The sequence below is a fragment of the Notothenia coriiceps genome, unplaced genomic scaffold (assembly GCF_000735185.1).
Source record: "Notothenia coriiceps isolate Sejong01 unplaced genomic scaffold, NC01 NC01_scaffold00024667, whole genome shotgun sequence".
Lineage (NCBI taxonomy): Eukaryota > Metazoa > Chordata > Actinopteri > Perciformes > Nototheniidae > Notothenia > Notothenia coriiceps.
This window is the reverse complement of record NW_011357368.1, coordinates 6,673,744-6,687,547: the sequence shown is the minus strand read 5'-3', so window position 1 is coordinate 6,687,547 and position 13,804 is coordinate 6,673,744. Positions and strand designations below refer to the sequence as shown.

General features: G+C 39.3%; 1 protein-coding gene and 1 long non-coding RNA gene across 2 annotated transcripts in view; one reads left to right on the top strand and one right to left on the bottom strand.

Annotated features, from left to right (window-relative positions):
* The first annotated feature begins 1,069 nt into the window (after window positions 1-1,069).
* The window catches only part of lin7a (lin-7 homolog A (C. elegans)), a 27,950-nt gene continuing 15,215 nt past the window's right edge, over window positions 1,070-13,804 (top strand). Inside the window, exon 1 of the mRNA XM_010782572.1 lies at window positions 1,070-1,179. Within this exon, the coding sequence (XP_010780874.1) occupies window positions 1,143-1,179 (37 nt within the window). The 5' untranslated portion in view covers window positions 1,070-1,142. The remainder of the gene's footprint in view (window positions 1,180-13,804) is intronic.
* LOC104955291 (uncharacterized) overlaps window positions 11,370-13,804 on the bottom strand; it is a 25,053-nt gene continuing 22,618 nt past the window's right edge. The window contains exon 3 of the long non-coding RNA XR_799448.1: window positions 11,370-11,381. This is a non-coding gene — a long non-coding RNA (uncharacterized lncRNA). The remainder of the gene's footprint in view (window positions 11,382-13,804) is intronic.

Here is a 13,804-nt window from a genome sequence, read left to right as displayed (position 1 = left end):
GCAGATAGATTTCATGGAGGACCTGAAAAATGAAGAGTGTAGGCTTTAATAGCAGCATAATAATGTCCAGGATTTTTAACAAGATGTTCAGCAAACACATGTGGGAGTACTGCTCATTGGGTTTCACTTTTGAGGTTTTATACATATTCATTAGCATTGTTGGAGGGAGCCTGGGATCCAAGATGTTCCTAGCCAAAGACTGCTTCACTGTAATTGTTGTGCATATTAAAAAAAACGTGCAACTTGCTCGGGAGTCCACATTCTTGTAAAAGTGTCATCACACTTCTGGCCATGTTTTAAAGGTCCCCTATTATACTGTGTCTCATCAATATATTATAGGTCTCAGATATATAAAAACATGTCTCTGAAGAGTTTGGCTCGAAACACCAAACAGATCATTGTAGCATCCCATAATCCCCTCTGTTTCAGCCCTGTTTCAAAAGTGCTGATTCTCTGTCTGTTACTTTAGATGAAAATAAGGAGCCACTCCCCACGCCCCTCTGAGAGATATTTGGTTAAAAAGAACACAATGGTGCTCTGGAGATTCAGGTGATAAGGTGGGGGGTTACCTTGGTTGGTTATGGTTACTGCAGCCAAAAAATCGTTATGACATCATAAAGTGGCCAAAATCTGATCAGCTCATCTTCAGACAGGTTTTTATATAAATGGAGTGAACACATTTTTTTTCCTGAAGCTTTCAGAATCTCTTTACACAGAGGGGACACATGTTTATGTATAACAGACATGAAAATGTGGATTTTGCATAATAGGTGACCTTTAAATATGTCTCCTGAGCAAATGTGGGCCTTCCATTATCTGTATAGTTGACCCACACTCAAATACTCAACAACATTTAATATATTTTCTTGAACATGTGAACAAATATTTAAATGGTTTGAATTGTGCTCTATAGACTTCTTCGTTTTTTGTAGTGCGTTCATGCTGTTCCTATGAAAAAAATGGCAGGTTGTGAGATATCATGACGATGGAGGTGGATTAATCCCCCTCCCAACCACTCCCAGCTTCCCCTCATCTCTCCCTCTTCCTCCCCCTCTCCCTCCCTCCCTCTCTCTCTCTCTCTCTCTCTCTCTCTGTGATGCTGCAGCTCCCGTAGTCTCTCCAGTCTCCAGTAAACAGCAGTCATGGCGACAGTGGTCCAACCGCTCTCTCTGGATCGAGGTAAGGCGCTTGTGCTTGTCATCTGAGGGGTTTTTCTCCACATTTTGTAAAACTTCAGCAAGAATCTGGCAACCCGGGGTAGATCCAGGTGTTTGTGGCGGACTCGGATTCACTACAGATTGTTTTTACGGGTCGCTATTTCAAGGCAATGTGAGCTCAATAGAACCATCCAGCCTATCGTGCTTAGAATGTGCAGAATGGAGCGTTACCTCTGTAAAAATGATTGCGGGTTCTTTGTGCGCAGACAAATTAACTCACTATCTTTTATTTGACAAATGGACACCCTTACATCACTTACAGTGCTTCTCCTTTATTCCCATCTCTATTATGTAATCTCCTCCGTAATAACATCCCGTCACAGCTTGCTGTAAACATAAAGCCGAAGCTATATTTAAGCGCTTTTGCACGAAAATCTACTGCGTACTATAAGGGATAACTTCAGTGTTTGAATGTGCAGGTGCACACCAGGCAAGTTGTCTGAACAGGACAGAGTTGTTGTCTTTTTGCACTTGTTGGAGAGACATATAGAAATGCAAGCAGCATTTATTGCCTAATGATAAACTGGGATGGTGTTGCTAAGCCCAACGCACCACAGGTAGCGTTTACTACTGGCTGGTATGGGATTGTACCATGTGACTTAAACACTTGTTTGTTCATCCTCTGACTTCATTCATATGGTTGAAAAGCGTCCAGGATAACATTTTGCATAATTTGTTTTCATCTCAGGTTTCTTATTCAGCATATTGCACACATGCTCAAGCAGATTTTACATTTTACTTTGCATTTGAAATGGTCTTTATGCATGCTTGAGGATCGAAGGCTCACTTTAAATCCCTGTAGTTTCTTTGTGAAATTGTCTATTTTTAGATCATAAGTGAAAAATCCCCAGTCTTACATTCAGACCACAGGCATCCTCTGGTGTAATGTAATATTGCACAAGCCTTGCATAGGAAACGGATGCTGTCAAATATAGAGAAAGGAGAGCTATTTCCTCTGTGCCAAGTAAAGCATGAGCTCCAGTCACTTCCAGGTCATAGGAGGTGACTATAAATACACTTTATGTGGTGGGAACATACATTATCATGCAGGAATTAGTATGTCTGGTGTCAAATTGTATGTGAAGTAATGGTTGATCATTTGGTGCCATTAGAATTAGATTTTGTCCCTCAATTGCAATTTCTTTGTTGCTGAAGTGTATTGTTTCTGGGCAGTCAAGCTTACTGATGCACATTCTGCTATACCATGCAGAGGTAATCAAATGAGTCTGAGATTGCACCAGGCAAACACATAAACAATACAACCCATGCCTTTCCACCTCACCACTCGCCCTTTAGAATGATAGAACAGGAGCTTAGCTGGTCTGATAAACAAGCGTTTAAACACTGAGGATAAGAGGAATGCCTTCCATCTTGGTAAAATATCAGCATTCAGCCAATTCAGCCTTATCTGATAGTAGCCATTTACTGGGCCAGTAATTCAGACGTGACCCTCAGGCCGTATACTGATCCATATTCGCATCCTGTGGCATGAATTCAACCAGTCAGCGGCTGACAGCTGTAATGGCAGGAGCACTAAAAGGCACAAAAGCCGTCAGAGACATAACAGGCTCTCCTTTTTTTCAGCTGCTGCCTCTATTGAGAAAACACTATAATTGCTAATGAAAGAATACTCACGTCTCGTGTGGGGAGTAGGCAATAGCTGCTGAGTTTGTCGAAAACACACAGGAAGGAAGCAGACATGTTCATTTCCAGAGCTCGCACTTGGCCCGTTGGGTCACAGCAGGATGAAAAGATCTTACCCCGCTGGCCTTCCTGTTATTGTCGGAGGAAATAACTGTGATAAGAAAGCACCAGCTCCCCACCAAGAATTATGGATTTGAACTGCCCTGAATATTTTATAAAAACCACTCTGTATTCTCTGTGGGGCTGGCATTTAACTACAAATGGGCAAGTCTCAGAGATGACTGCCTTTTTGAGATGAAATAGCAGAGGTTATTGCGCGTGGTGGCGTTTTGAAAAGGACTTTTGTCTCGTAAACTTATAGAGGAGAAGAGTCTTGGTATGAAACCCTTTGCAAGAAGAGAGATCAGCTGTACTGAACAAACTTTGAGCTAATGGAAATACTAACACATTGATGTTTTAGCAGGTATAATTTACAGAAGGTGCTAATGGTAATGTGATTCGTTTAGCAGATTTTTGTTCCCACAAACTGAATAATTGGACAAATTAAAGAGTTTAGAGGTTTCCAAAGATGGCTAAAACATAAATGTCAGAGCAATTATCAAGAGAATTGTCCATACGCCATAATATGCATGACCTACATAAGTAGCTGATTTATATTAACATGCACATCTAGATTGCATAATCCATGAACTATAGTGCTAAAGTGTGTGGCTAGACAGTGATTAAAAGAAAATGCTCTCTCAAACTCTTGCCTTTTAAAGATTTGCATTATCTTCAGTACTGCTTCAGTTAGTGACTCCCTCAAAGAAATGGGCTCTGATAACCCCAAAATACAGCATTACACTTGTTAAATTCATCTGTTTTTATAGTTTCAAAGGGGAGAGGGTGATAGCCTGCACATACCTATGATAGGGATAGATTTGCAGGCAGGTTTACATATCGTGTATATTTTTGATCTAAATAGAGGCTTCAAGATTTGGATGTTTTGGATGTTTCTAGTTTCTCAAACATCTTAAAAAGACATTCCAAAAATGCATCCATCAGTTGCCATGACTTTAAATAACTACGGATGTAAAACAAGTGAGAACTCAGTCATACCTCTCTGCAATTATAAGGATATTAATGTAAAGGTGTGTTTGCCTCTGACCATTGTGTGTTTTTGTCAAGATTATTATAGGGATTCTTTTTTAGAAAGAGATCAAGTTTCTATTCAGTTCATATAAGGCCAGACCTTATTCCCATCACATGCTCTCAGTCACACCTGCGATTTGAAGGATTTGAAGGTTGCTGACAGGCTGACGTCACTCAACCCATCTCTGTTTAATACAGCAATTAAGGTTGTTAGAGTAATTGTCTTGGAGTGTGACTAGCTAGCTGATTGGCCAGGGGCACCAAGGACATCCAGGTCAAAGAGGCGTTGGAAGATGGAAGGGTGTTTTCTTCCCAGCATGCACGGCATTTCAGATAGCATCTCTCAAGGCACAAAGGTGTGAAGTCAAAGGAAGGTCAATCAAGCAGAATTTGAAAGGATCGTTTTTAGAGATTTCATCACGGCCGCATATTTGAATGATCTCAGCCTCTGATCTTGGCGTTTTTATTGACATCAATGCCGTTTTATCCAAATGGAACTTCTAAGTAATGAAAGTCAATTACACTCAGTAGTGCCACAGTTAGAAATGGACTAATTGTACCAGAAATCTGGAGCGCTGCCCAGTGCAAGCACCACAATGTTGTGGAGCCTTGTCGAGCGTTGATGGCTTTATTACGTGTCACTGTGGCTTTGTTCAGCTGTGTGCCTTTTCTCTAATCAGCAAATGATGAGGACGACCTTTTTAAGTCAGTCGCAGAGAGTCGTTTCTATACAATACTCCCTGGGAGGCTGCTGAACATAACTTAAAAATGGCAACTCTAAATGAAACAGTACGACTCCTTTTATTTTTCTTCCTTGTGTGTTAGAGTTTGGTGACTCAAACACCCTCTGTACACTTTATAACTTCCTGTCTTGATAGACTGAAGGGAATATGCAGCCCTTCACTGACCCAGTCCTTGTTTGCCCTCTGACAGATCAGAGTGAGTTCACTGATTTGAGGCCCGGCCTGATTCCCATCACATGCTCTCAGTCACACCAGCGATTTGAAGGATTAGAGGGTTGCTGACAAGCTGACATCATTCATAGCTGTTAATATCTCGACCCACTTCTGTTTAAAACAGAATTTATGGGTTTAAAAGTAATTTTTCTTAAAGAGTCACTAGCGAGAAAGAAGAAGACAATAAGTGCAATGATTTTGCTCTCACAGACTCCCACAGGAGCCATTAAACCTCAAGGAGAGATTTATTTTACGTCCTTTGAGTGGTTCGTTACAGTATTGCAAATTAAAGATAATTCTATTGGCATGGGACCTGTTAGGTAGAACTCTGTTGCCCCATTTGACTCATTTAGAGTGTGAGTATTTCAGTTGTTTTGGTTTGAATTAGCAGCAGAGTTGCCAGAGGCACCAAGGACATCAAGGTCAAAGTGGCAGATGGCAGATGGCAAGGCCTTTTCAGGACATTTTATTACAGCATGCATGCTAGACGGAATCTCTCAGGGTACAAAGGTAGGAGTGCAGTCAGAGGAAGGTCATTTGAGACGAAATCAAAACAAGGTACAGTCATGTTTGAGAGATGTAATCACGTCTGCATGGTTTAATGAGCTCAGGGTCTGATCTGAATGTGTTTATTTACATTGCTGCAGTTTCGTCAAAACTACACTTCTAAGTACTGAAAAATAATAACGCTCAGTAGGGCTGCACGATTTTGGGGAAGATTTTTCTGACAAATATTGCGATTGCGATTCGATTTGCGATATTTGTTTTTAAGCGACCCGACGGAAGTTTATTGTAAAATGCGGCCATATCTCCGCCTAGGAAGGTCGCATCAACATGCTCCCGTCTCTAGCACCCCCGCAGCCCGTAAACTTACATGAAACTTCCGTTGGGTTTCTTTAAAGTCAAGCTTCAGTTTAAGATTCACCCTGTAATAGATGTAAAACATGAGCATTACTAACCTGACTCAGATGGTTTGTTTCACCAAACCATGTAATTGCGATTGTTTCACCAAACCATCTAGGAACGCTCCATTGGAAGCCATTTGGAAAGGGCAGGCACTTTCAAAAATACTTGGCAGGTGATTGGATCAATCTGTCTATCAACCTTCTATGATGGGCCACTTCTGATTGGTTAACAATGGCTGGTACATGTGGAGCACAGCACTTCTGATTGGTGTGGAGAAAAAAAAAATGTTAAAAAAAATCACAGGCTTTGCGATTTGATAATCGCATCATTTCAAATCGCGATTTCGATTTAAATTCGATTAATCGTTCAGCCCTAACACTCAGTTCTTCTGTTCACTGTTAGAATTTGACTAATTGTACCAGAAAACTGGAGCGTTGCCCAGAGCTGATATGTTGGAGCCTGGCCGAGCATTGAAGCCATTATTACATGTCACTGTGGCTTTGTTCAGCTCTGTGCCTTTTCTCTAATCAGCAAATGATGAGGATGATGAGTTTTATTCATCCTGATGTAAGAAGCTCAGGGAAATTAGTTTGGTATGGTGCCGCACTGACAATGTCACAATTAGTCATCTCATACCACCTTTTATTTTGCATTGAATTTTATTATGCTTTCAGAAGGATCATTTTCTAAGCATGGGAAGTCAAGAACACTACATGTTTCAAGCGAATATACTTGTATAAACACTGTTGCTATGCAACCGACAACAATTATAGATAAAACACAATCCCATTGACGACACGTCTGATCAGTGACCATTTCATTCAGGATCTGGATGTAGGGGGAAAAGTAATATCTTAATGTATTAAGTTTAAAGCACCATAACACCTTCTACCTTATGTATGAGGGCATGTGCTAGCAGTACAAATCTGTTTTGGCACAATTGATTGGAAAAAAGTTGTATTTTGATGTACATGCTACATTTAACACATGTAACCTATGTTAACCCAAGACCGTACTGTTCACGGCTGCAATCTTTGAGGAATGGTTTTGCTTAATACTACCCCTGTGAATTTCAGAGGAAAATATGTTCCTTTTTACTCCACTACATGTATCTGATAGCTTTAAATACTAGTTACTTTTCACATTTAAAAACATCTGATACAACATTAAAACACTTTTGCTGGTATATGTATTTGCTTGAAATTAAATATTAATAATATAATAATCCACAACAATTTGAAATTATTAATTCTGCATAAAGAGTACTTTTACCTATGATACTTTCATTACATTTGACGGGTTATTCTTGTTTGATTTTACTTGTGATATTAGTATTTCTTTCACCTTTTAACATTAGTGGGCAATATAGTAATTCCATCGTCAACACACAACAGAAACTTTGTTCTCAGAAACATTAAGAAGTCTTGACAGTCACCTAATTAAAAAACTGGCATTAAACTTTGCTCATTTAATCATTAAGAATCACTAATGAGAATGCCCTCATACTAAGTATAGCAGTGGGAATAAAGTGCTGACAGGATCTCTGCCGGTGTCATAACTCGTCTTAATATGGCTCCACTGCATTACACTTTAACCTAATGTACCATACACACAAGTTAGTGTCACAACACTTCAAAAGATACTCTGTAATTACAACTCATTTTACTTTGCACATTCCAATCTTGAGGTGCTTTGCCTAAGCTTTTCTGCAGCAGATAATGAGAGAGGATTATTAATAAATATTTCTATTTTTGCCACTTATCTTTAAAAAGAAATCTCATTTTAGATACAGGACCACCAGCTATATTTCCTCTGCCTTTGGAGAAGAATCTGTCAAACAACACAGTGAGGATGACCTAATTGCCACAGTCTGTTTGTTTCCGAGAAAAGCTCAATTTGGCAGACTTGCAGTTGTCAACGTGGAGCATATCGTTTTAATTGAGGCGGAAAAAAACACTTGTACAGATGTTGCACGCATCTGGACTCACTGAATCCCCTAAAGCACTAAACCGCAGGTCTCTGGGTTTCGATGAGAGGCAAAACTGTACAAAAAATCACTTGAGGGCTCAACTTGATTTATTTGCGATTTATTTTTAGTGACACAGATAAGGTCAGGATTACTATAAAGTCCAGTGGTGGCAAAAGTGTTTAAATGTACACTTTAGTGTGTGCAAAGGTGGGGTAAATGCAGAATTTGATTCTGATTGAGTCGACGATCAGAATCAGGGGTCGCTAACAAGCAGGACGTCAGGACAAAAAGGTCAAGGCATGCTGGCAGAAAGTGCAAAAAGACAGGCAAAGAGAAAATATAACAAGACAGGAAGGCAGATACAAGAAGGATGAAGGGCTGAGAAGTGGCACAGCAGGCGAACTGGTAGAGATCTGAGAATAAGGAGCAGGTAAATAGGTGTCGATGAGACCATTGGGAGGAGCTGTGCAGCTAGGTGTGGCAGATGATGAAATAAATCCCCATACAACTGCAGAGAAGGGTTTCATTACATTGCATGGAGCTGACTCTTTATCCAAAGCAACTTACAACAAGTGCATTTACCAATGATGGTACAAATTTGAAAAAGCAAAAATAACGCAAGTAGATAAGCTTTCAATTTGCTAATGCATTTTAAGTGCTACTGCTTATGCTTCAAATAAGCCAAACCTTTCTAGTTGCTGTACAGAACCATGAATAATGTTTTTGCTTTTGCTTTTATTGGCAGTTGAACAGGTGGGTTTTCAGTCTGGGTCCGCTGGTGTGCAGACTTTCTGCTACCATGATATCAATTGGGAGCTCTTAACACTTTATTAGGACCAGGATTTCAAACAAGCATGTTTTTGTTAAGGGAATTCTGGGATGGATTGGCAGTCTCTCAAATGTAATAATGAGCGAGCAGATAAATAACAGAGGCTAAAGGTGCATAACCCATATCTGTCTCTTGACGATGGATGACATGTCTGTATGTGTGAATGATGGACAGACAAATAATTATTACCTGACTTTGCAGTTCTCCTTGGCTCTATGGAGCGTTATATTTCTCTTCCTTTTGTTTTGGTTTCATGGCCAACAACCTTTTGAATGAGTTCCCAAACCGCATAAAAAAACCTCTTAAAAACCACTATTCACTACCTGCTCAGAACCAAACAGCAGGCAAGCAAAGTGGGCAACGTCTGGTGAACATACTGAAGTGGAGCATTCAGCAGCTAAAGAGCCGGATATTTCCCTCAGGCGTCATGCGAGACCCAAAACAGAGCTAAAGGAGAGTGAATGCGACTCCTAGTGAATGTTAATGTTGCTTTGTGTCTGCTGGATGTGTTGATCGCCAATTGTATGCCTCCATGTAGGCCGTATTCCATGGCTGCTAGTTGGCCAGGAAATCAGTGAGTGTAAGTACCTAAGTACTGAAGCAAAACTAGAATTAATTGTCAGGCAAAGTGGCTGAAAAAAGTCACTTTGGCAAATATATGAGAAGTCATATTAATGTTCATTGCACTTAACTCAACTGTTAAAATGAACATTGCCCTGTTTGTATATAACGCTTAATGTAAAAAGGAACCTAAAATGTAGTGTGAAGTTATTGTAGCTGAGTAAATATAACTTGATTTGCAAAAGAATAGCATACTCTGTAAGTGCATGTATCTTAAATAGAGTGCTTGTACACTGTAGTCAATAATAATTCACGGCTTGAAATGCAGTTCGTTATTTATTTAAGACATACTGTTAAAGTTTTAAATCCAGAATTGTTATTGCATTTGTAGGTTCATCACGGGTGGGATCATACCACGTCCTGTACTTCCCTCCAGCTGAAGCTATTCATAGACTGCGCATGTAACAGGAACGCCATGTGGGTGTTGAACACATACGTACTGTTATCTTCAGCGGTGCTTATTTATTCTGTCAGCCTCTATCTCCGATGAAGGTAGAACATGAGGAGCGTGTGGTTGTGTGAGTGTTATCAGAGTGCAAAGGGTTATCCAGGGGCTTTTTTTCCACCCTCTCTCTGCCAGACTATTACTGTAGGTCATGTAATATGTAATTTCGCTGCACATTCGATTCGGGAATCCTTTTCTGTTAACGTGACGTAACTGTGATCCCCTGCAGTCATGGAGCACAATCACTCTTTCCATGCCTCTTCCTCCGGGTTTTTTTACACTCTCTGATCAGTCACACAGCTCATCTGATGTGCCACTTCTACATCAAGCGTGCAGAGCAGAGGGGATTGAAGTGTTCTCATGGGAAATGTGCGCTTAAAATCAGTTTGGCTCAGAACTGAAGACAGAATAAAAGGAGATATATATATATTTATAAATTATTTTGCAGTGTTATGTACCAGAAATTGTCCAGCAGCCATGTGCCAGTTTATGATATGTGTTTCATTGCAACACTAAGATCATACTTTGATTTGTTTACACACTCTTCACAGTATCTCCCATGTGAATGAAAAACAGTGTGCCAGTGAGGCAGAAGAACTACACACACAGAGAGTAGATATCACTGGAACTAGTAAAGAGCAAACGTGCCAATCCAGTGCCAGCTGATATGTCATTACCTCTGAGCTACTCAGCTACAATTACCACTTATTACCACTCATTTTGTGTGACACCTGTTATAACCCTTTCTGTGTCCCTGTGCTTTTATGTTGTGATACAATGTCAATGCGACCAGATATATGGAAAAAGGCAGGTGCATAGTTTTACTGTTAAAACTGTCAATGTAGATAACAATGGACTATTTTTTTTAACGGAGTAGCTTCTCTGGCTGATGCAAAGCTGAGGAAATTTGAAATTCCCCAAATTCATGTTAGAAAGATTATATGAGGAAATGGGCAGGCTTCACTTTTGATCAGCGAGATGAAAGCACCTCCAAAAATGTCTGCAACATTACTCTTTGAAGTTCAGTTACAAACGCCTAGTCCACATCCTTGATGTGGATAAAGAAAATGGTGCTAATGAGCAGCAAATCATGGCATAGAGGTGGGCAAAATATTTCCTAATGGCCCCTGACCTTCGTTTTAATGAGAAAGAAATGCTCATAAACCTCCTAGACAAATGCTCTTGCTGCATGGAAGTTTACCATCTCATTACAAGCTATTCAGAAAGTGTGTTTTCTGATATTCAGGCATTTAGAAAAAACCTGACCAACAGACCACAGACAAAATATTATTATAGCATACTAAGAAGAATATCAGCTATTAAAAACACCATAGGCCTATGTTGAATTTCCTATTCATTTGAAAAAAGCTAAATATTCTATATGAATATGAATATTGGAGTTACAAATGCCAAGTGGCCAACACATTACTCCAAATGAATGCTAATGTTGCTTCTTTACAAAACACAACCGTAAGCTAATAAGTTAGCCATTCACTTTTAATGTTATGATTATGCCTATACTGTGGCATTGCCCCCAAGTGGGCAAAAAAGGTATAGGTGCTGGTTTTATGTGGTATTAAATGTAACTGATAGCTTTTACAAGTAATATCCTTTACTTAAAGTGTTACTTGAATAAAATCAACCAAAAAAATGCTTCATAAACCTTTAGTGGTATCTAGCCATGCAGCTAGCTTTTACTTTATTTACCTAAAAATCAACAATCACCAGCTAGAAATCATAATTCTGTTTAGTATAACCATCTGAATTATATCAATGACCTACTTTGTGTAAAAAATACCAAGAATTTAAAGTGGTAAATCTGCAAGCATTATCGTTGTACATTGCAAATTATGTGTTGTGCAATGATGGACATTACCACAGGCATAGCAACAGTAACTAAGGGGGGCGTATTAAGCTAAAGGTTGATTAGGGAACAACAAGCAGGTGTGGGGATAGGTGACTGGAACTGGTAAGACAGTTATAGTTAACGTTGGTTCTAATTGTATATACACGTACCCGTGCCCCTATTTACATGAGACTCATTAACTCAGAGTCATTTAATTAATGGCTGATTAGCATCATCTTGATGACTCGCTCCATTGCCAGTTCTCATCTGCAAATACAACTCCCGCTGGACTCACAATCCGAAGTTAGTGTCAATGGGATCCAAACCTGCAATTCAATTAGATCAATATAACCCTCAATGTTTCATTATAGAGCGCTTGAAATAGAAACAGGCATTGGATTTCTCTGCTTATTGTCTCCATATATAGTATAAAGGCAAATGTGGTTAAGATCTGTGTGTTCCACATTTCCTTTTTATGGCCTTATATAGCATTCACACAATCAGGGCCGGAGACTACTTCATTCCCCGTCTCCCACAGCTCTGCCAACAGTAAAAGCTCTCTTGTGTCTGCCGTCAGCTTTATTGAGTTACTCCTATATTCCAAGAATTCAATATCAGCATGTGTGTGTGGGATGCTTCTTCACACAAAGTATCTAACCATCAGAAGAGAAAATGATACAGCCTTGCAGTGAAAGGACAGTGTGGAGAAGTCAGTTGGTATTTACTTGCTGCTTCTTTTAAATCCTGATTTTATATTGTTCTTTACTTTAATGTAGACATAAGGGCCTTCAGATCAACTGCATAAAGGCTGTAACCAACGATTATTTGCATGGAAGCTGGAACCTATATTTTTGGTCTTTGGATGATCTGGATTGTTGCTTCTTGACTAGTATCATATCTATTTCTGAAATACTTTAATGGAAAAGATGAAAAATATTGGATCTAGCTATTTATTCCATATATGAATCACCAGGATGATGGAGAACACATGTACGATGTACTTATGTATGAGAAAATATACTAAATGTTCCTGTTCTGTTTTGATCCATCCCACTTGGGCAAACAAGATGTGTGGAAGGTTTTAAAAAATGGATGATTGTTGAACATCTCTGTTGCTTTGTGGAGTGACATGAATGTAAATCAGCAGCCTAGCTCTCAGTAATATAAGGTGTGGGCGTTCTGCTTGCTGGTGGAAAATAATGTTCAGTAGAACATCATCTCTGAAGTGAATCTAAGTAAACTACATTTCATTTCTGGAACGAAATTTGTGAGTGTTTAAAGATGCTCTAATCATCATTCTCAAAAGTGAATAATGATTAGAACTCTTAAAAGTGGTTACAATGACATATTATGTGAAAGGGGTTGCAGAGATTTTTTCCCCCTACTTTGCAATTCACTGCACATTAAGTGTCATTGGACTGTTTATTTGACAAAACAAGCAATATGAAGAAATACCCAATGTGTCTGGGAACTTGTGATTGGCCCCACTACTGCCTAACATTTTGTTGACAATATGATGAATTGGTGAATCAAAAAACTAAACATATATGGTGTGAAACTAGAAACAGAGCAGTAAATCTCTGCCACTGTCAAACTGCGGCAATCTTCTCTCTTTTTTGTGTGGTCGCAGGTCTCTGGACACACAGTCTGAATAAAACATGTTATTGAGAGTCGTGAGTCCAGTGATTGAGTACCAAAAGACTTCCCTCTCCTTTCATTATACATTTGGTCTGGTAATTTCAGAGGGCAAGAAATGAATCAGCCAGGCTGGCAGACTCATTGAGTTTAAGCTTATTAGGGGAAGATAACTCACTGGACCCTGCAGTCTAAGTCTCTAAACTTAGATTTAGTGTAAATTGTTATAACTTGGACCATACTACCCTATATTTATATGTTTACTTACTTAAAAATGCTGCTAGTTAACATAGATAAGTAACAATTAAGCTGCCACCTTTATTTACCTTTCATGTGAGCTTATTTGATTTGATTTGATTTCAGTTTCCTTGCCTCTTAAAGGTCACCTATTGTGAAAATCCACTTTTGCATGTCTGTTATACATAAACATGTGTCCCTTCTGTGTAAACAGATTCTGAAAGTTTCAGGAAAAAAGATTCGCTCGCTTCTTTTTGATACATTTATATAAAAACCTGTCTGAAAATGAGCTGATCAAATGTTGTGATGTCATAACTACTTTTTGGCTTGTTTAACCATAAGCCAAAAACCAACCCCCCCCCCCCCCC